We start from the raw sequence: 21,174 nt of genomic DNA, 5'->3' as shown, positions 1-21,174 counted from the left end.
GGGGCAGCTTGCAGCCCAGGCCAAAGGCTGGACTTGCTCTAAAAGACACACATTTTTTCTACAGCCTCACAAGTGTGAAACTGCCGGTCTCCTCCTGGATTTGATCTCGGTGTGTCGTGCAGGGAGGACAGGGGTCCTGCAGATTTCTCCTGGAAGAACCTAGTAGGGACTGGGGCTGAAACAAAGTTCAGCCGCGTCTGCAGTGTGAAGTCGCCTCTTAGTGACCATATCTCCTTAAGAGCACCAACCTGCCTGTGTATGAACTGCAGGTGCGTGCGGGCCAAGTCAGACAAAAAAAGAGCTTCTGAAGAGATGCAACTGGACATCCGTAGCAAGGCTACCCACAGAAGTGGCTACAGGCTCTCTACAAGGAGCTACTGGCGTTATTATTTTAAAACAAATCTTTAACGTACTTGTTCCCTGTGTTGAGACTGCTATTTACAATTAGATTCGGCACAGCAGTCAGGAGAGCTCGAGTACCTCGCTGTGTTGCTTGACATCACCCTGCGTAAGTAGTGCTACTCTTGCATCCCCTCCACTGTTTCATGACACATAGGTTCAAAATGGCCCTTTTCTGAGTTCTTTACAAAACAAAGAGACAAAAGCTATTCCTCTTGTACCATGAAGAACAGACAGATTGGCTGTTTAGGAAAATTACCTGCTTCACTTGTATTACAGGCCTTGTAGTGTTTCAGTAACACCAGATATGCTTTCTGGGGGTGACTGGCACAAAGCCTGTAATAAGAGATGCCAGATGGTTCACTAGATGTGATGATACTTGGTTGGCAAAGGAGATGTAGGATGCAATACTTCTACTAATGATTTAATGTACATTGATGAAGTGGACACCAATATTTTTATGTCTTTGATATCTATTTCCTTTTAAATTTTTGTTTGCTTCCTTTATAGTAGAGGTAACAGCATTGGTTCCAATGTTATGGGGGACTCTCGTGGGGGTCATGTAAAGTCCTTGGGTTTAAAGATTTTTTTATTATATTTTTTACAATAAGTAAAACAAGCTGGTCTCTTAGGCACTGTGATTGAAAAAATTAATAACTTCGTGGAGATGTATATTCCTGTTGTGGTTAGAACAGTAAATCTGGACCTTCTTTTTTCAGGTTTTTAATTTCCTAGCTTAGGTTTCAAAGGTAGTGCTATACATTTGTCATATTTTCCTGACGTGGCAACAATCCAAGGTCTTTAAGTAGCAGATGCAATATTCTTTAAACTTTTTTCCTTCCAAGGAGCTTGAAGAGTTTCAAGTTCTTTGAGGACATTGGTTTTAAAATAGAGACAAGGAATTCAGACAAGTCAAGTGTACTTCAGCAAAGTAAGTGGGTTTGGTTATTTCCTTGATTGGCTGAAATGATCGTGGTGGTTGTTGAAGGATGTAGTTTATCGAAAGGGAGAAAATGATTGTTCCTGGCCAGAAATTCTGTCCATTTAATGGGACAATAAGTACAAAAAGTGAAGTGGAAAAAGAGGCAGTGGATATGAAGAACTGGAGAATTATTGGTGCAGCGCTTTCTTTTCTGCCTTCAGACAGCTGTGTCTGAAAGAAATACAAGTGTGTATCCAAGACCTTTAGTATGATGCAGTTACTTTAGAATCTGCCTACACTCAATAAGTTTATAAAATACTAAGGACAACAGTAAAAAAAACATACAAATTGAATTATATTAATGAAAATTTCACATAGAGGGGTTGACATTTCAAATACCGTAATATCACCCAAGTTATGCTTGCTGTAAAAACAACTTTAAATTTCTTTGTATATGTTTCCTAACTTTACTCCATCTTCACAACAAGTCGCAGTAGCTGCTCCCAGTGGGTTGCAAAGGCAGGTGTTGGGCTTAGACTTGTCCTAGGCAACACCCCAACAAAAGTCAATAACTTAACCTGTACCTGCAAGGAAATCTTATGTTGCCTTTCTGGGCCTAAGCTGCTGTGAACTAGCTCCTTCCCTAAAATCTTTTCTGCCCTGTAACTATACGCTTTCTTGGGAACAGAAACCACATAGACAAGTATCACATTCTAAATTGAAGGGCTTCCAATATAATTTACATCTATGCTGAAACGCTCTGCAAGTAACTACTCTGTACTGGGCAAATTTGTGCTTGGGGTAGTTCACTTGAGCTCAGTTTGGTGGCCAGAGCACCACACTGATAAATCTCTTGCTAATTTTACTTCTAAATCGATACTTATTGTGTAAGGAGGAACATGTGAATGGGGAATCAGAAACATTGTCTTAAAATTAAGGAGATGACTCGTTTTATGAAGGCAAAAGAAGATTCAGCGTACAGCAAACCTTGTTCCAGCACCATTCTCTTGCAGCAGACGTTTCATCTCGGATAGAAGACATTCAGTTGCCCACGTGCACAAACTGAAGATGAAATAACTATGTTAAAACAGCAAAATAGCTTAGCACCCACTCTTTTTCACTGGAGTGCAATTCTTATTTTATCACTGAATTGTGAAGTCGGTAGATAGAATGTTAAAAAGGTTGGATTTGGTTTCAGGAAGATAACTTTTTCTCCTCCTCCCCGCCCCCCACAAGGCATTTCTGGCAGTCTTTTTTAAACTAAAACATGCGAGAATTACAGGATTTTGGCCCTGCTTGAGCAGGGGTTTGCACCACATGATCTCCAGAGGTTCCTTCCAGCCTCAACCATTGTGTGACTCTGTGATAAAGTTACACATTTCTTGAAGCTGTGTAAGCCATCATGTTCCCTCTGGAGATGAATAAATAAACAACACACATTTTAACATAAGAATGGTATTTGCTAGCTACAGATCATGGGTTGCCAAATACATTTCCAGTGAACCACCTTTTGAGTGAGGTTTGTCTTTTAACAGAATAAGTTCTGCAGAAAACGTCTTCTTTAAAATACCTCAGAAATTAATAAAAAAGAGAGATTTTGAGAGTTGTGGATGTAAATCACCCCAGTGTTTCAACAAGAGAAGTTTTTCCCATTCCTCATGTTGACAGAACCTGTGACTTTTTCAGTTAGTTGTTTTCAGTGGAAGGTTTCAATGGCTAAAGCCCAGTTTCCAACCTTTTTAATTGGTTCCCGGTTTGCATTTCCCTGCAGAGGGCTGCCAGCTCCCTTCTGGCACGGCTGCATGAGCGTAGGGGGGTACAAAGGATGGGGGGATCCCGGGAACCCCACTTGGGGTGGGAGGGAAGTCAGCGAGCAGAGGAAGGCAAGCTGTGAGGAGGAGGATTTAGCTCGAGCGTGGGCTTTGTTTTGATTCAATTATTCGCTGATTAATGTTAACAAAAATGTAAGATGAATGTTTTACCCAGCTAATGGATTGGGTTCACTGAGTTAACTGACAAAGAGCAATATATCCTCTTTTCGGATGACGGCGTGACGGATGCTTTTATTTTTGATAACAGCCTCTGGTTTCCATGGGGCTTGTCCTTCTGCTTGTTAAAGGTATTATTAAGAATCTTTCACATTATTTGAATCATTGCTATGGGCTATTATTTCAAAACCATCTCAGCTGTTGATGCGTGCGTCAACACTTCATGTCTGGCAGTGAAACCTGAGGAGGATAAAACTTGGAAAGGGAGCAAAAGTATTTTTTGCTTTGAATTATGCTAATGCACTCAATAACATTAATGCTCTGAGACTGTTACACCTTGCAGGTACAGTGAACTTGAAACACTATAAAGGCTTGAAGGACATTGTCTGGGCAGTGTGCTGTGTTGGATCGTTCTTGTATTTACTTTCTCAGTGTGCTTCTGTGCAGCTTCATGTACTGTGTGGCTGCTTACCTGTGATATTTGTAAATTAAAAAAAAATGTAGGGGATGACTGGAAACAACCTGCATACAGCAGAATTGGTATACAGTACGTGGAGATTTTATTGAATATTGATAATTATTATAATGTCAGAGGATAAAACTGACTCTGGTGTTGTTTGCCAGGCTTTATACATGTGTGTGTTTCTTATGTAAAAAAAAAAAAAAAGAGCTGCTTCTCATGCAGTGGTTACCTTCAATATGTCCTATTCCTCTTTTTGATGTGGAGAAATTTTCAAAGGCACAGGCAAGCTGGGTACTTACCTCCTGCTCCTTCAGTCTGTGTACTGACAAGGTTGCCAACTGATGTCAGGTGCAGTAAGGATTTTATGTAGACATAGCTCATTCTCTGACAAGACCAGAGATACGCTTTTCCTTTTTACATGAAAAACACTTCATCTTTTAGTGGTGGAATTCTGTGCAACTGGTATGGGATGTGCTTTGTCACGTGTGATTTTTTGTAAGTGACATTCATGTCCAGGCAGTAATGACTTAAAGAAATGACAAGAGGCTGTTTTCCAGTTGCTTGTTCACTCTAACTTTCCCTGGATGCCCCGCAGCTAACCAGTACAATCCCAGGTAATTTACAAAAGTCTGAGTCCAAGGTCATGTAGCCCTAGACCAGTTGTCCAGCAGAAACACATCAAAAAGTTACCCGTGGTAGAAAATGACAGTTTTGCTCACTGTGGGGATGTGCAACAGCCTCGTACAGTCATAAGCACAGGAGAATACTGGTGTTAGACTGGTGTATTTCAGGGGTTCAGCAGTAAATGACTAATACATAAGGAACAGAAAAGTGTCTCTAGATGTGAAAAGATTTGGAGTGAATTGCTATAATGCGCGTTGAATTACCTTGTTGCCTGGAACGTTGTTATCCTCCTCCATGGAGAGGAGTTGCTGGGGAAAGGTGAGGGGCAATGAAATGGGAAATGCATGAAGTTTTGTTCTGAAGCTTCTTAACATTTAATGCTGTGCAAAGTTTCTGGTGTAATATTTCCTCTGAGTGGGTGGCTTTGAGATGTGTGAAGGGAAATATTTGATTTGAAGGCATCAGCAGAAAGAATTACCAGTCTATAGTGAAGCTGATCTGGTACATCAGAGCAGCTTATTAATTTACAATTTACAATTGGAAGTAGAAAAGAATGTTTCCCTGAGGGATATTCACTCACTAATTTTCCAGTGTCTCAGGGGGACACCTGTGTCTGCTTACTCTTTTACCCCCTTTCAGGCTCTAACTTTATTTTGTCTTTCTAGAGAGTTCTTCCTCATCTTAGAACCAATATCTTTTCCACACTTTATTCTTTCCATCTCCATTTAGGATCAGTCAGCATCAGAGGTAATTTAATTTCCTTGTGACTCTCTGATATATAAATGACAATATGACATAATTTGTGGAAGTAATTAAACAATTGAGAATCTGGAGTCTTGAATGAAGCTCCTCTGTAGGACCATGAAGAAGACATCAGGAGCTCTCTAGCAGCTTCTGAAGTATTAATTAAAAAGCCTCTGATTTCTTTATTTTTCCATTCTTCATTTATGTTAATTCTAATGGAGTTGAAACTTGCTTTGGAAGTAGGTTTATAAAATCAATGCAATTAAAACTAAATGAAAGATTTAAATTCTAAACAAATAAATAAATAAATAACCCCACAACCAGCAAAACCCTCTAGCTTCTCTCATCCTCCAGAGCATTGTAATAATATATTATTGCTATGTGAGAAATACTTCTTTAATAGCTGGAGAGTTAGAGATATTTTTGAAAGCAGGTGGTTTGATGACTGAGTATCTCCTAGCAACATAGGGAGCTTTAAATACAACTGACTGACTACTGCCTGTGGAATATATTGTCAAGCCCAAAACATCTGCCAAAACCAGATGATGATTCCATTCTTTAAAACACATCACATAGTAAATATGTAACTCAATATTTTGTCAGCTACCAGAAAGCAATTTGCACAAGACATGACACAATATATAGAAAATTAAATTCCAAATGACATTCAAGTGTGGCAAACTTAAATAGTATGTACGTGAGGTAGATTTTAAAGTTAATACTGCATGTTTCTATTGAAATGGTGCACTGTTTTATCAAGAACTTGACTTTCTGGTATTCCTTGGCACTTGCCCCTTGGAATACACATTGGCCATGTGAACAAGAATATGATCTTGCTGACATTTTATGTGGGCAACCATAGGAATACTCTACTTGGCAAATAAAAGCTTGGAGTTTTTCATTGGTCAGGGGAAAAATCAAGCCAAAGAGTGGCAGTGTCAACTGAGAGAAGTGTGTGAGGCTGCAGCTGCTTTTTCATATATCAATCAGCAGCTTAAGATGCTGCTTTCTTTCATCGTGTGTGTTTTTAGGTACCCTACAAAACCACTAACAAATCTCACTGCCTCAGAAATCGATTAGACTTCAAGTAAAAAGAACTGCTGTAAGTGGCAATGATATATAGTATCAACAACATGCTGTTGTTGATATAGTCTACAGTAAGAAAATGACTTTTCTTGGAGGTGGGAAGCTAAGCTCTACTGTGCATGCTGTTCAACTGCAGCAGAGTAAATGGAGCTGTCTTATCGAGCAATATAATATTTTTATGCTGGTATCTATGCTATGGTTGATCTGGTGGTACTGCTCAGTATATCTCCAGGAGAAATAAAATAGAGGAGGATCATATTTTATCAAGATGATACTAGCCTTTACCAGCTAGTCACTGTTAGTGCTAAACAACTAGCTCACACACAGACTATGCACTGAGCACAGCTGCATAATTTGGCTACTACTGAGAATGTTACTAATTCACTAATACCTGTCGTTCAGGGCAATTTTTACTTAGTGCACAGTGAACTGGATAACAAAGAATTATTGCAATATTTTTTCAAGATGAAAATTTGAACACAGCTTAATAAGTCTTATGCACTGAGCTATTACATTTTATTTTTGCCTTGGATTTGCTGTCTGGTAAGATGATTTAATGACTTGCTTAGTGTCTTATGGAAAGAGTTATTTAATAAACTACATTAGAATTGATTAGCTGGGGGACAGTATCATCAAGAGGTATGTGCTCCACTTGAGATTTTTCTCCATTAAAAACACTGTGAATGATTACTAGGGAGAGCTGTATAGTTAGCTTTCATTTCTTTGTCAGATCATTTCATGAAAGGATGAATGCTTTCTGAAAATAACTCTGATGCTTTGTTTACAAAGAATGCTTGTGAAACCCTCAAGAAAACTTTGCATGTTTTTGTGCTGGCTTTATGATGTTTATGTGACAAACACTTAGCTGAAACAATAGGCAGCTTTCAGTTTCAATTGGACAACTGAAAAACAAATAATCTGTGCATATCTTTAAAAAAATGTGTGCGTCTAACCCACTTGGGTCACCTTGCACATTCACCTGCTGCCTGCCAGTTCTAATGCGGAAAGTTTGTATTTCCCACTGCTGTCAGTGAGTCTTCAAACGCTCTGTCTGGGAATGGCACTGAGAAGCTCAGGCAGTGGGTGCTGGAGCCAAAGTGGTGCCTGTGCAGGGGCTGGGAAGCCGGGACCAGGCGAGGTGATGTCGAACGCATGTGTCCCACGCAGCTGAGGGAGCAGGGACCCTCCTGCCCCTGGAGCTCTGCATTGGGACATCTGCATCCACCTGGGTACCACATAAAGTGTCTGCCACAGTGTCTGATCAGCCGAAGAGTTTGCTGCCGCTTGTGTGTCACCTGCCCTGGGACAGTAAATCCGGAGTCAAGAAGGCAGGGAGCAGAGAAACAGAACAGGCTGTCTGCTTCTCACCGCCCTCTCCATACTCAGCATCACTCCCCTCTGCCTGAATAGACAGATGGCGAAAGGGACACCTCAGTCTGAGCAGACCAAGGCAGAACAGGATGGAGCTATTGCTGAGACAAGACGCCGTGCAGATCCATGGGCAGCGGGTCTGTGGAGCTGCGTGCACGCTGGGTGGTTTGCAGCGAGAGGTTAAGTACAGATGGGCCATTCCCACTGCCAGCCACCCTGGGCTGCCCTGTCTTTGGCAGTCCTGTGTGTGTGAAATGCACTTTGAACAAGCAAGCATTTCTGTGGTCATGCCGTGGCTGTCTGTATTTCCTTCACCTGTAGTAATGTCTTTAACTTTTATTAATTTAAGTGACCAAAGCTTTGAGAATTATGGGTGTTTTACAACATTCAAGATGAAACTTCAGTATTAAATTCATATTCATTTTTGCACAGCTCTAGAAAGCCCCCCTTTTTTTTATTTAATTGGTAGCGCTTTTTTTAAAAATTAAGCAAACATCTTACTAAAGGCAGGTTTTTAAAGGAGAGATCACATTTGATACTATGAGTTTTCTGGCATCTTGGTATGCATTAGAAGGGGCCCAGAGCTGCAGGCAGTAAGAACAGATTGCTTCATTTGCTCTTGTGCTTTTGCTGCATGAGTTAGAATCATAGGGAAATTTGTGATTAAAAATTTGTTTCTACTGTCTGATATTTCTTCCTGAGATCTGCACAGACTAAGATACAATGATAAGGGATAAATAGTGTCTGAGCTAATACTGGTTTCTCCCTGTACTTCTGCTCCACTGCCACCCATTCACCCTATTTGGAACTAATATGTAGGGCTTGGAAATCCAAAAGAGCGTTTGCATTCTCTGTGTACTTTTGTGAAGTTGTTCATCAAGTCTTTTTTTTTTTTTCTTTTTGCCTGTCCCATTTGTTTAATTACATGTTATTATGCATGTATAGAATCTTATGTAAAAAATAAAGACTAGTTTCTTCTGGATGTGGCATCACACAGGCCTGTCAGTGCCATTGAAGTGGCCAGTGTAAAGAAAAGCAAGCTGCTGTGATCCGCTTTCACACAAACAGATTAAAACGATATTGGTTTTGTTATGTTTACTTACAGTGTATTTTTATCTTTGAAATAAGTATGCATTAGTTATTAAAATATGAGCACTTCAGCAAATTTATATATTTATATACTCACGATGGCTCATTTAATGCAAGAGTCAACAAAAGCATCTAAAACCATGGTTTGGATATCCTACTTACATATTTGTCTCTGAAATTCCCTAATTCATTCTTTACTAGACACTGAGGGGAGATAGCTGGGGAGCAGTTGTTCTCAGTCATCTGATTTATAAAGCCACTAGCCATTACACAGACTTTTTAGTTTGGGCAGTGTGATGGCTCAAATCAGTGACTCCTGGCAAACTCCAAGCAAGTATTTTTATTTACAGTACAAATGAACATTCAAATATGTTAAGATTATTGTTGTTGGGTTTGGGGCATGGGTGGTTGGTTGATTTTTTTTTGTTTGTTTGTTTGTTTTTCTTTGTTTAACCTCCCTGTTTCTGCTGACAGGTAACATAATGGTGCTGTGGTCAACTTGCAGAACATCGGTACTTAAATCTGTGACAAACCGGTTCATCAAGAATTTGGCCTGCTCGGGGATCTGTGCCAGCCTGGTCTGTGTGCCTTTTGACATTGCTCTTAGTGCCAGTCCACACTGCTGCTGGTGGATCTATACCATGCTCTTCTGCAGAATTGCCAAGTTTCTACACAAAGTCTTCTGCTCAGTGACCATCCTTAGTTTTCCAGCCATTGCTCTTGACAGGTAAGAGATCAAATTTGCCGGGATCCTTGATTTTTCTTCTTTCTGCCTTTCAAACCCTTTTCTTCTTTTCATATTAGTCTTGTAAATGCTATTTAGTGTTGCCTTATGCCATTACATGGACTGCTTTTGTTCCAGTGCTTTGCTTACAGTATGCAGCTTCTTACCCAGATGTACTGGAATAAATATTCTTCTCTATAACACTGAAAACGTTTATTTTTCAGTTTATTCTGATGTCTCTGGACATCTCTAAAGGATTTTGAGTCTATAGTTATGTCTTCAGGGAAGTTTTTATCCTTTTTTTTTCTTCTTGTTCAGTAAAGGAACTTGAAGCCAAACATCTTTGGACTATAGACAAGGTGCACATTTTTAACTGTGGAAGTTGAAAGCCGTTGCCTGTTAGAAGAATTTACCAATGTTTGAGGTAGATTGTCCATCAATTTCAAATTCCAAATGTAGATTTGTTTGAAGAAAAGCCCAAACAGTGTTAATACCACCAGAATTAATCCAGAGGGGTTTTGTATGTAGAAGATCAGTCTAAAACAAAAATGGCCCTTTGGACTGTCTCAGTTTTTAGATTTCAGTCATTTTGCTGATTATTATTAATAGTCACTGATCCCACTAAATGCACAGCTATCATCTTGAGAGTGAGTGTGAGTTAGATATATTTAAGGAAGGGTGAGTACTAGTTTAATACAGTTTACTCTACTAAAACAGTGGATTTATACATGTTGGATAAAATGATTGTTAATCTGTTACGGTGTCTCACCACAGAATATATTAGCTCCACAAAACCAAACTGTGTACCTAATAAAGTGGTATATCTCTTACTTTAATGTTGATGTCTTGATAAATGCAATATTGCTATCTGTGATGCACACCTGCGTTGCCCCTGGAACAGCATATCATTTGCCCTTGACCAGTAAAGCTTATGATCTTCCTCACAAAAAGCGCAACCACTCCTCACAATGGTAAGCGTAAAAGAATAGGTCCCTCATGAAAAGTCTGTGAGCTTAAAAGCTCACAGTAGTAAGCAAACAGTGAATCAGTGCCTGAAATTTGAAGTGCATGTCGGAGATTTTCTTTTTGTTTGTTTGTTTGTTTTAAAAAATGCACACAATATTCAGTGTTGACTACTCTTTTGCTCAGGGCCTTGCCAACCAGAGTTTGTGCAAAACAAAACCCCGTTGTACTTCCAGCAGATGGGTACATGTAATTTGTGACCAACAGCTTTTTCCAAATGTTCAGAGGACAAAAATCTATCATAAAGCAGCTTTTCAAATTAACTACAGTCTGGCCTTTCAGTGCAGCATATCTATGCCTCCATCATGTTTTCTGAAATTCTGTGCTGTGTGCAATATACTGCCCAGTGTACAAGTAAGTAAATGATCCAATCTTCAAAATAATGTTCATGCACATCAGCCAAAATTGTATAGTCCCAAGTGTTGGAAGAATTGTTCACCACTAATAATGTGATCCTGAAGTTTGAATATTCTTCTTTTTTTTTTTTTTTTTTCTACAGACAGACCTGAAAAGGCAGACACTTGGGGTTTTTTTCTTTCATTAGCAGGTAGTCAGTTGGCAACCCTGTTAGGGATTTGGGGCATTATACTTAGCTCCTGAGAGGCTTCTTGTAAGCGCTATGCTTTGCTATAGACTTCACCCTTTGCATCGTATCAATTGTTGTTTGTTTGTTGGCTTTTTTGACAGGTACTACTCTGTTTTATACCCTCTGGAAAGAAAAATATCTGATGCAAAATCCCGAGACCTGGTTATCTATATCTGGGCCCATGCAATAGTGGCCAGTGTTCCAGTGTTCGCTGTGACCAATGTGTCTGATATTTACGCCATGTCCACCTGTTCTGAAACTTGGAGTTACTCCCTTGGCCACCTGATATACGTCATCATCTACAACATCACCACTGTGATTGTACCAGTGGCTGTGGTATTTCTCTTCATGATTCTTATTCGCAGGGCACTGAGTGCCAGCCAGAAGAAAAAAGTCATTATAGCTGCCTTAAGGACCCCTCAGAATACAATTTCTATCCCTTATGCCTCCCAGCGAGAAGCTGAGCTTCATGCCATGCTGCTTTCCATGGTTATGATATTTATTTTCTGCAGTGTCCCCTATGTGACTTTGGTGATTTATCGCACCATACTCAATATTTCAGATATTTCAGTCTTCTTGCTCCTCACTGCGATTTGGTTGCCCAAGGTCTCTTTGCTGGCCAATCCTTTGTTATTTTTAACTGTTAATAAATCTGTACGGAAGTGCTTAGTGGGGACGATAGTACAGTTGCACCAAAGGTATAGTAGGAGAAATATGGTCAGCTCGGGTGGTGTTGCAGATGTTAATCTGGAGCCCCATGTCCGTTCGGGGAGCCAGCTTTTGGAGATGTTTCATATCGGGCAACAACAAATCTTTAAGCCAACGGAAGATGAGGAGAATGAGACCAAATCCATTGGCTCTGGTGACTTTCAGCAGAAAGAAATTCCTACCACCAGCGTAGAGGTGGAAGAGACTTTGCTTCACAAGTTTATACCGCAGACAACTGCAGACTCTGCAGCTCAGGTGGCGCCAGCTGTGCCCACAGAAGCTGAGATGGTAAATGACAAGTATGCCATGCAGTTTGGTTTTGGACCCTTTGAGCTGCCTCCACAGTGGCTCTCAGAAAACCGAAACAGTAAGAAGCGACTCCTGCCTCCTTTGGGGAATACCCCTGAAGAGCTAATCCAAACAAAACAGCCTAAGTGTAAAGCAGAAAGAAAAATCAGCAGAAACAATAAAGTCAGTATCTTTCCCAAGGTGGATTCTTAGCAAGAGCAGGAGCTTTAAGTGACAGAGGAAGGTCACCTTTTATAATATGTGTGATCCCATGGATCTTTGGTATACTGAAATTTGTTACAGGCTGATTTCTTTGGTGCCAAATGTAATTTAAACAAACAAACAAAAGGGAAACATATATACAAGTGTTCCTTACTAATTTGTTTTCATCAAAATAATGTATCAAAAGATGGCAATTCTTGGCTTTATCTGTGAAATCCCTACAATGATATGCGCCTGATGAACTTCCAAAAAGTACACATGGCTTTGGGAACACTTTGGGGGGCTGAAGGATGGAAATACAGTGGCCAGGTGGCTGGGAAATCTCCCGTTGTCTTAAAATGGAATGGGAATCAAAGTAACTTAATAAGAAAGGCTGTGGGGAGCAGAAGACATGCAAAACGGCTAAGTCCTCCCCTCCTGTAAATGGACACAGCTAAGTATTGCACATTTCATCAATGAAGATGGACTGTTAAGTACATCTGTTGTCTGTTATGTCCATTTCTTAAATCAGTGTTAAAAATAAAAACTTGCTGGACTTTTTTCACAAATTAGTTACTAAGTATCTGCCAAACATGTACACTTTTTTAAAACCCAAACCACTATTTTTTGGCTTAAAACTTCAGCAAAGCCAAGAATACCCAAATCGTTACATGTGTCAAACCTGAGAAAGACCCTTTTTTTTAAAAAAAAACCCATATATTCTTGTAGTTTTAAGTAAAAACTGGATTGGAGACCATGCAGGACAAATCCTGACTCCAGTAAACAAGTACGTATGTGCCAAGGGCATAAATAAAACACTTTGATCCTGTGATAAAGGGCATATACAAATGTCTGAACAGTGTAATGTATGTGTCGTGTAAGGAACGAAGGGGTCAACCGTAAAATAGACTCATCTGCTAGCAGATGAGTCTAGATGGAGCTAGCAAATGAAAGAAGTGGGTCAGAAACGCTGGTAGCCTCATACTGAAGTGCCGAATTAGGAAGCTGATAAGGGACCCCAAAAGGCAAGGTTTGTTCATGCTGTTGCTCTGATGTTGTCAGATGAAGGGAGGTTTTCCTTCTGCCTTCGCAGATATAGATACCAACCATCCTGCTCCACTCATCTCCCAGAGCAGACCACCCTGCGTAGGAATATGAGACTTACAGATCTGGTGCCTAATTCCTGAGTGAATGGGAGTCATGTCATCCCTATATCAGCTCACCAGCCTTTCTAGGAGAGTTCAGGCATTGCCTGCAGCTTGTCCCCCTGCATCACCACAGGCATATTGTCTTGTTTATACTGAGTGTGAACTTCAAACTATATCAGTCTGTTAGATGTCCTGAAGCTATTGTAACTGTTGTCTCTGTGGGTAGCTTCTTAAAAGCACAATGTGGTAACATCTGTGTACTCCTTGTGGTTCTCCTGTACTTTAGCTCTTTGGTGCATGCTGAACCTTTATCTGTAGTTACTGCCTGTTTATGAAAGTAGTTTTCTTTAAAGTATACCTTTAAAAGGACAACGTAAAGAATCTTGCCAAGTTCACAGTAATTTACTAAATCCAACCAGTTAATGTTAAAAGTGAGAAAAAAATTCTGCTGAAGCAGAATTTGTAGATGTACCTGTTCTACTTTTGACATGTTTGAAGAAAGCAGTTTCCAATGGCTCTGAGGTGGTGGATTTCTACAAGGCATTAAAATCAAATGTTTTAATAAAAATGTATTTAAAAAAAGGTTTATCAATTACTGTGTAAATGATGTTTTTTCTCCATTTGATCTTTGGTTTCAGTGCTCTTCACTTCTTATTAGATGCAGAGATGAGAAGGCAGACTTAGCTTGCCTGAAATCAGACAGGAGAAATACTCCAGGAAAAGTTGTTTCTTATGTGGCAGAGGTAGAGAAGTACCACAGCAGACTTTTTTAAAAGTGTTGATAAAAAGTAATTTAACGGAGTGGTTTTTTTTCCAAAGTTAGTGAAAGAACAGATGTCATTCAAAAAATCCTGAAAACCTCAAAAGCAAAGTAGGAGTTACAGTTTCCTTATGAATTTTGGTTAAATTAAATATTTATGGTCCACTTACCCATAGACACCAATCAAAGTCTCTGTGATTAATGCATTTGGATAAGTGGTTACTCAGATCTGAAATCCTTTGAGGAAAGCAAACTTAGAATCACAGAATGTTAAGGGACCTCAAAAGATCATCTAGTCCAATCTCCCCACTGGAGCAGAAACACAGGAATGTGTCCAGGCAGGTTTTGAATGTCTCCAGAGTAGGAGACTCCGCAACTCCCCTGGGCAGCCTGTTCCAGTGTTCTGTCACCCTCACTGAGAAGAAGTTTCTTCTCAAATTGAAGTGGAACCTCTTGTGTTCCAGTTTGAACCCATTACCCCTTGTCTTATCATCGGTTGTCACTGAGAAGAGCCTGGCTCCATCCTCATGACACTCACCCTTTATATACTTTTAAATATTAATGAGGTCACCCCTCAGTCTCCTCCAAACTAAAGAGCCCCAGCTCCCTCAGCCTTTCCTCATAAGGGAGATGCTCCACTTCATCATCTTTGTTGCCCTGCATTGGACTCTCTCCAGCAGTTCCCTGTCCTTGAACTGAGGGGCCCAGAACTTGACACAATATTCCAGATGTGGTCTCACCAGGGCAGAGTAGAGGGCAAGGAGAACCTCTCTCAACCTACTAACTACCCCCCTTCTGATATACCCCAGGATGCCATTGGTCTTCTTGGCCACAAGGGCACAGTGCTGGCTCATGGTCATCCTGCTGTCCACCAGAAACCCCAGGTCCCTTTCCCCTACACTGCTCTCTAATAGGTCATTCCCCAACTTATACTGGAACTTGGGGTTGTTCCTGCCCAGATGCAGGACTCTGCACTTGCCCTTGTTATAGTTCATTAAATTTCTCCCCACCCAACTCTTCAGCCTGTCCAGGTCACTGGATGGCAGCACAGCCTTCTGGTGTGTCATCAGCAAACTTGCTGATAGTGCATTCTAGTCCCTCATCCAAATCATTGATGAATATATTGAATAGTACTGGTCCCAGTACTGACCCTTGAGGCACTCCACTAGCTACAGGTCTCCAATTAGACTCTGCCCCATTGACCACAACTTCCTAGCTTCTTTCCTTCAGCCAGTTCACAGGCTTAGTTAGGCTTAGTTTTGTCCCATTCAACTCTCACATTGAATGAAATGCCAATGATAAATTCAAAGAGCCAAATTTCATAGAATTTAGTTTTATCTAATCTGGAAAGCAAGGCATTTGTGGTGGTTTTTGACTGTTGAGACAAAACTACCTTTTTATTTCAAAGAAGACAGGTGTAAATTTGCTTGTTTATTTTTAGCAGATTGTGTCTGTCAACATTGAAATCTTTCACCATGAAATTAATTAAGGTGTTTTTTTCATACCTGAAGAATTATTTGAGAATGTTTTCACTCTGTCTTACAACAGTTCATCCATGTGAATGTTTAAGGGATGTGGAAAAAATACACAGAAGCACATCTTTGCACCAAAAATTAATCTGTCTAAAATTCATAGCACAGCTTCTGTGCTAGAATTGTCATCAGAAAACAGTAATTCATGACTCTCTTTATGCAAGATGGAATATATGACTTGTAGAGCTTGATTTTTAACTCAATCTAAGACAGCGGTAATTTTGAATCACTGCTGCTGTCTGTTGGCTTGTTGTTCAAATGATTTCTACTGGGCAAAATGTTCTCCAGCATTCAGTATGAAAAAAAAACATCAGGACTTGTTCTTTATCATCACATTAAAGATAAGCAAAAGTGCTGTGGGGTTTTTGTTGTTGTTGTGTTTGGTTTTTTTTGTTATGATGACACCACTGGTGTTAGTAAGATAATTTTTTTCTCTACAGATCATTAGTGAAAGAAAGTGAAGTACAAAGTAAAGCTGTGGAAACCGAAGAAATGAAAGCCTGGGGTAATTTGGCCTGTGCAAATAGATTTAAAGGCTAAACCTTACTACTGGAGAATAAACGTAGAGGAAGGAAAGTTAAAACTCATTATTGTAGCCCTCAGGGGAGAAAAATAGAAAATGGAGCTTATATTAAACACAGTAAGAAACCCTTTAAAAAGGGTGAAAAGACAATGAGGACAATGTCAATTTACTGTTCATAGATATCCTCAAGAAATATTTTTAAATTCAAACAAACATCATGGGAAAAAAAGAAAAAAAACCCCAACAGTCCTTCAGCACCAAATAATGCTGTTTTGGTTTGCTACTTGGCAACAATGTATTTTGCACAATGGGATAAACTTCCAGAGAAAAGCAGTTGTTTTCTAGAAACTTCCCAAGTATCCTACTCTATAACAGATCTCATTGTTATTAAGCTGCAGTAATTTAATGAATGCATTTTTTCTGGTTTTAAAATACACATATAGATAATGTTCTGCAGAAAAGGCTGGCTGGATTTCTGTAGAGAGTTTTCTTCTATCCTGCTCCCTGTTACCTGGAAAATATTCCTGTGCCAGTGGCCTATGTCTTGAAGAACAGAAAGTCAGGCTGTGGTTCCAGATCAGCAGGACTGGGGCTTGGCAGCTGGTTCCCACTGAGCAGGAGCTGTCCCACAAGCTGCTGTGAAGGTAACCAGCTCTGGAGGTGATGACATGTCCCATGAACTCAGGTAGTTCCTCTCATTCATGTCACCTGACCTTGCACTGCATGATTTAGATAAAGAGTGTAAGCATACAAAAAGCAAAATCCCTGCCTTCTAACCTTGTTTGATATAAGTTACTGTGTAACTGTGCTTTAACCTATGCAGGAGTCACTGTGAGATAATAGTTTTAAGGTTTTTTTCTTTTTTTTGGCTAGAAAGTATGCCTTCCCTGCTCCTCCCACCCATCACCCCCAGATATGGTTGAAGTCATTGTTTTCAAACTTGAAACATTCTTACCTCTTCAAAAGACTGCTTCTCATTTTAGTTGAAGTGACTTTCTGTGTGCCAAAGTAGGGATATCAGCCTGATTTCTACCCAAGTTATAATGATGTCTTAACTATCAAACTGGGGCCACAAGGTCAGTCACTGCAAGCTTCAGTAAGCTGTAATTCAAGGACAGTTTAGGAAAACAAAGCACAACAAAACAAAACAAAACACATCTTACAGAAAACTGCAGAAGTCCAGATGCAGGTACTTGCACTCATGAGCAAGTTGGTTCCTCCCCTTCCCTGGAGGTCACAAAGGGGGAACAGTGGGAACCCGCCCCAAGCCATCTTTGTTCCACAGCTGGTTTTAAGCTGCTGAACCAGCCAAAGGTGGTCAAGACTATGCAGGGGCTCATTTTTCTGACTGCTTTCTTCAGGGACAAAAATACAAGAGCGGGATGCAGCAGCATTCATCATCTCAGTGAAAGCCCTTCTGCAAGTGCATAGGAGCAATTCTCTTGCTTCTCTGTGAGGAGAAAGTGGACTATTTTTTTACAGAAAGCGTAAGAAATACCATGCCAGATCCTATTCCTAAATACACATTTGTTAACACAAACCAGGATTTCTCTGCATGACTGTTCTTCTGCATCCTGAGGTTCCCCTATAATGCACCAAGATGTTGATTTACTCCAAAAGCTCCTTTGCACACAGTACTTACCTAAGCAGTATTCTCTTTTTTTGCCTCCATTTTCTGTAAAACTAAACCCTCTATTTTTTGCCTGGATTATATCCTAAACCATGAAAGAAGGTCCACAGACATATGTAAGATCTCAGTCTTCCGGTTCCCTTGCACCTGTCTGGTTGCAAACTCCGACACCGCACCCCACAACACTGAGACATTTCAGCACAACAGGATCTGCTTTGAGCTCCTGCTTCTTAACTTTGCTGTTGGCCGGTAGAAGACAGGCGTGTCATGGAAGGACCTTTCACAGTGCAAGTCAAAGCATGAAAACCTGGCTTTATTAAACGCAACAGAAGTTTTACCATTGACTCTAGACTTAGCATTTTAGTTCAGCCTTGTGTCCTCAAAGGACAGGTTACTACACTGTATCACTATTGCTGATGGAGCACACTGCAGAACTCCACGCACAACTGAGGGTTTCTGGAAGAGTTGGAATATGGCCCAAAATTCCTGGCTTTTTGCCCTTGACTTGGCACATGCCAATCAAAAGATATTGATCTGTCCTTTGCAAGAAAAGGGTCTGTTTATTCCCCTAACATTTAGGGGAATATAATGAAAATTAGTTGTGCTTGTCCTGATCTGAGCACTAGAACTGTTACAGTCTACCTTAAAAATATTACCTGTGGTAAAGAAAAAGCTACTTCTCGTGAGTACACAAAAGAATATTTAAAATAGCAAAGACAAATAATAAGCATTAAGCAGTCTTGATAATTTGCCCTCCAACCTGTATGAGACAATGAAAGTCTTTTGGCTACCTATTTGTGTACTAAAATGCTGTTCAGCAGAGGAGTATGATGATAAGCAGTAGCAATGAGAACAAGTTCTCTATATTCCGTCCCCCCATTTATGTTTCTTCTTGATTGGATTAGGGAGAAAAGGATAAATTAATTCTGTTACTATGGTGAACTGTGTTCTGAGTATCAAGACAACTTGTCTGTGTGTGTCTTCATCATGTTGTAACCTATCTTTTAGGATGAAAAGCACATCTTGGAGTGCTTTTCTTGCTGTGCCCTTCCTAAACACAAGAGTGTTCTCTAATTCAACCTTTTTTTTCCCTTTAATCATCATACTTCGGAGAAGTATCTAGTTTATCATAGAACAAAACTGACCTGTTTCCAGAAAGGCAAAAAGGAAATTGGATCCTTTTTTTCTGCTTTTCTAGTTCAAACTTCATTATAAATACACCTGCCACCTGTAACAATATTTGAGATTCCATAATATTTAATCATATTTACAAAGTTCAGTCCTCTTATAGGAGATGAAGACTCTTATGGTCCAATTTGCAGGATTTGAGGTGAAGTCTGTGAACCCCTTGTTTTCCTCTCGGGGTCTTCTGGGACACATAGCACCCACAGATCATAAGATCAACGATGTTTTGAGATATCCCTGCTAAGCGATTAACTGCTCTGCACGGGTGTAGCCTCACCTGGAGCACTGTGTGCAGTTCTGGGCGCCACAGGATGAAAAAGGTATTAAGCTACTGGAGAGAGTGCAGAAGAGGCTGTGAAGTTGGTGAAGGGTTTAGAGAGGAAGCTGTATGAGGAGCGGCTAAAGTCACTTGGTTTGTTCAGCCTGGAGGAGACTGAGACCTCATGGTGGCTACAGCTTCCTCACCAGGGGAGGAAGAGGGGCAGGAACTGATCTCTTCTCTCTGGCGACCCATGACAGAATCCGAGGGAATGTCAGGAAGATGTGCCAGAGGAGGTTTAGGTTGGACATTAGGAAAGGTTCTTCCCCCAGCAGGTGGTGGAGCACTGGAACAGGCTCCCCAGGGAGGTATCACAGCCCGAAGCCTGACAATGTTCAAGAAGAGACTGGACAACACCCTCAGACACATGGTGTGAAACTGTGGGGTTGTCATAAGCAGGGACAGGAGTTGGACTTGATGATCCTTCCAACTCAAGACATTCTATGAACTCTGGGGTGTGACAGCTTCATCAAAAACCTTCACTGATACTGTGTGGACAAGCAGCAGTAAGGAGCCTATTCCTGCACCACTTTCAAAGGAGATTTATGTCCCTTTGATACCAAATGCAAAGCTGGACACTCTCCTTTCATGAGCTCTTCTGAGGCTGTAGGCAGTCTGTCATATGGGGAGCTGAGAGCAAGTCAAGCTCTGTCAGCTGTTAAGCATGTACACGCTACAGTATAACGAAATAAATATTGGGGTAGTTCTTCCTAGCTGCTTTCCATACCTCATTATTCATAGCTAATATAATTCCTAATACAGCAGAAGCCAGATTTTAGTTTCGCCAGTTCTGAACTATTGTCCATTCCACTGCTTTCTCATGGTCATTACTGGCCTTAAATACTCAACTTGTGGATGTAAACATTCAGTCTTCTGTTTTTGCTTTAAATCATGATCTGCACTGTCTGGAAAGCACCACACATTCCAAACACCACTATGGTGTTGCGTTAGCAATCGAAGGATTTATGTTAGAATTTTAACATACCTGGAGCACAGCACTCGTAGGAAGGAGGCTAAAGTACATGTGGTTCACTAGTGTATCTTCAGTATTAGTCCTGAGCTCTCAACTATAAACCACAGTGCATCATTACCCCATTGAATACCAGGAAAAATTGTTCTTCCTTTATTGGCACTTCCAGGAATGTAACAGTGAAATGCCATACTCTGTAAACATCAATAAAAAGCTCTACTGCAGATAGCAAGTACATGCCCCCAACACAGTAAGGTTTATTTTGGCAGAAAAATTTGTCAAACAAAGCCTTATTTTGAACAAGATGTAGTTTGTTTCTTCAAACTGTTTCTTGTAAAAGCTTGCTGCCAGTGAAAGCCTGATTGTAACATCTGTGGGTATCATAGGAAGTACCACAGGGGCCAGTAATGGTTTCTACAGTTTTTACATGTTAATTGTAACATGGGAATTAATCTTCACGTCCTATTTAAATGTGGAAAAGAAATAAAAGGGGATGGCATTAGGAAGGTAATTACACTCCCTTTATTAACTAAATTCCTTATTAACAGTGAATATTCAGTCACCACAGTATTAGTTTTAGTGAGTTTATTTAAAAGTCATTCAACTATCCTTGTTTACAAGTAAACATGATGCAATTTATTCAGGAGACTCCAGACTACCAAAAGGACCAATGATAATTCACAGCATAGATATATTTTTTAAAAGAATCAATAAAATAATTTTCTTCTGTTAAACACTTCTAAAATTATTCCTTTACCGAAGTGGGAAAGACAACAGCTATGGGAATGATGCTATCACGAAAAGGGTTCCAACTCAGTCTACAACAACCTCCAGGTTTCAACGCCGTCTCTAAAGGAGCCCCACGTTCCGACCCTCAGCCCAGGGCGGCCG

The 21,174-nt window shown here is 40.3% G+C and overlaps 1 protein-coding gene across 2 annotated transcripts in view; it reads left to right on the top strand.

Annotated features, from left to right (window-relative positions):
* GPR176 (G protein-coupled receptor 176) overlaps positions 1 to 14,307 on the top strand; it is a 44,927-nt gene extending 30,620 nt beyond the window's left edge. For both annotated transcript variants that reach the window (XM_005502286.4, XM_065064282.1), the window contains 2 exons: positions 9,161 to 9,413; positions 11,121 to 14,307. In XM_005502286.4, coding sequence (XP_005502343.1) covers positions 9,161 to 9,413; positions 11,121 to 12,228 — 1,361 coding nt within the window. In that variant the 3' untranslated portion in view covers positions 12,229 to 14,307. The remainder of the gene's footprint in view (positions 1 to 9,160; positions 9,414 to 11,120) is intronic.
* Positions 14,308 to 21,174: the final 6,867 nt, after the last annotated feature.

This window comes from Columba livia, chromosome 5 (assembly GCF_036013475.1).
Source record: "Columba livia isolate bColLiv1 breed racing homer chromosome 5, bColLiv1.pat.W.v2, whole genome shotgun sequence".
In the NCBI taxonomy this organism is placed as follows: domain Eukaryota; kingdom Metazoa; phylum Chordata; class Aves; order Columbiformes; family Columbidae; genus Columba; species Columba livia.
Note: the sequence above shows the minus strand (reverse complement) of the source record. Positions and strands in the feature narration are given on the sequence as shown.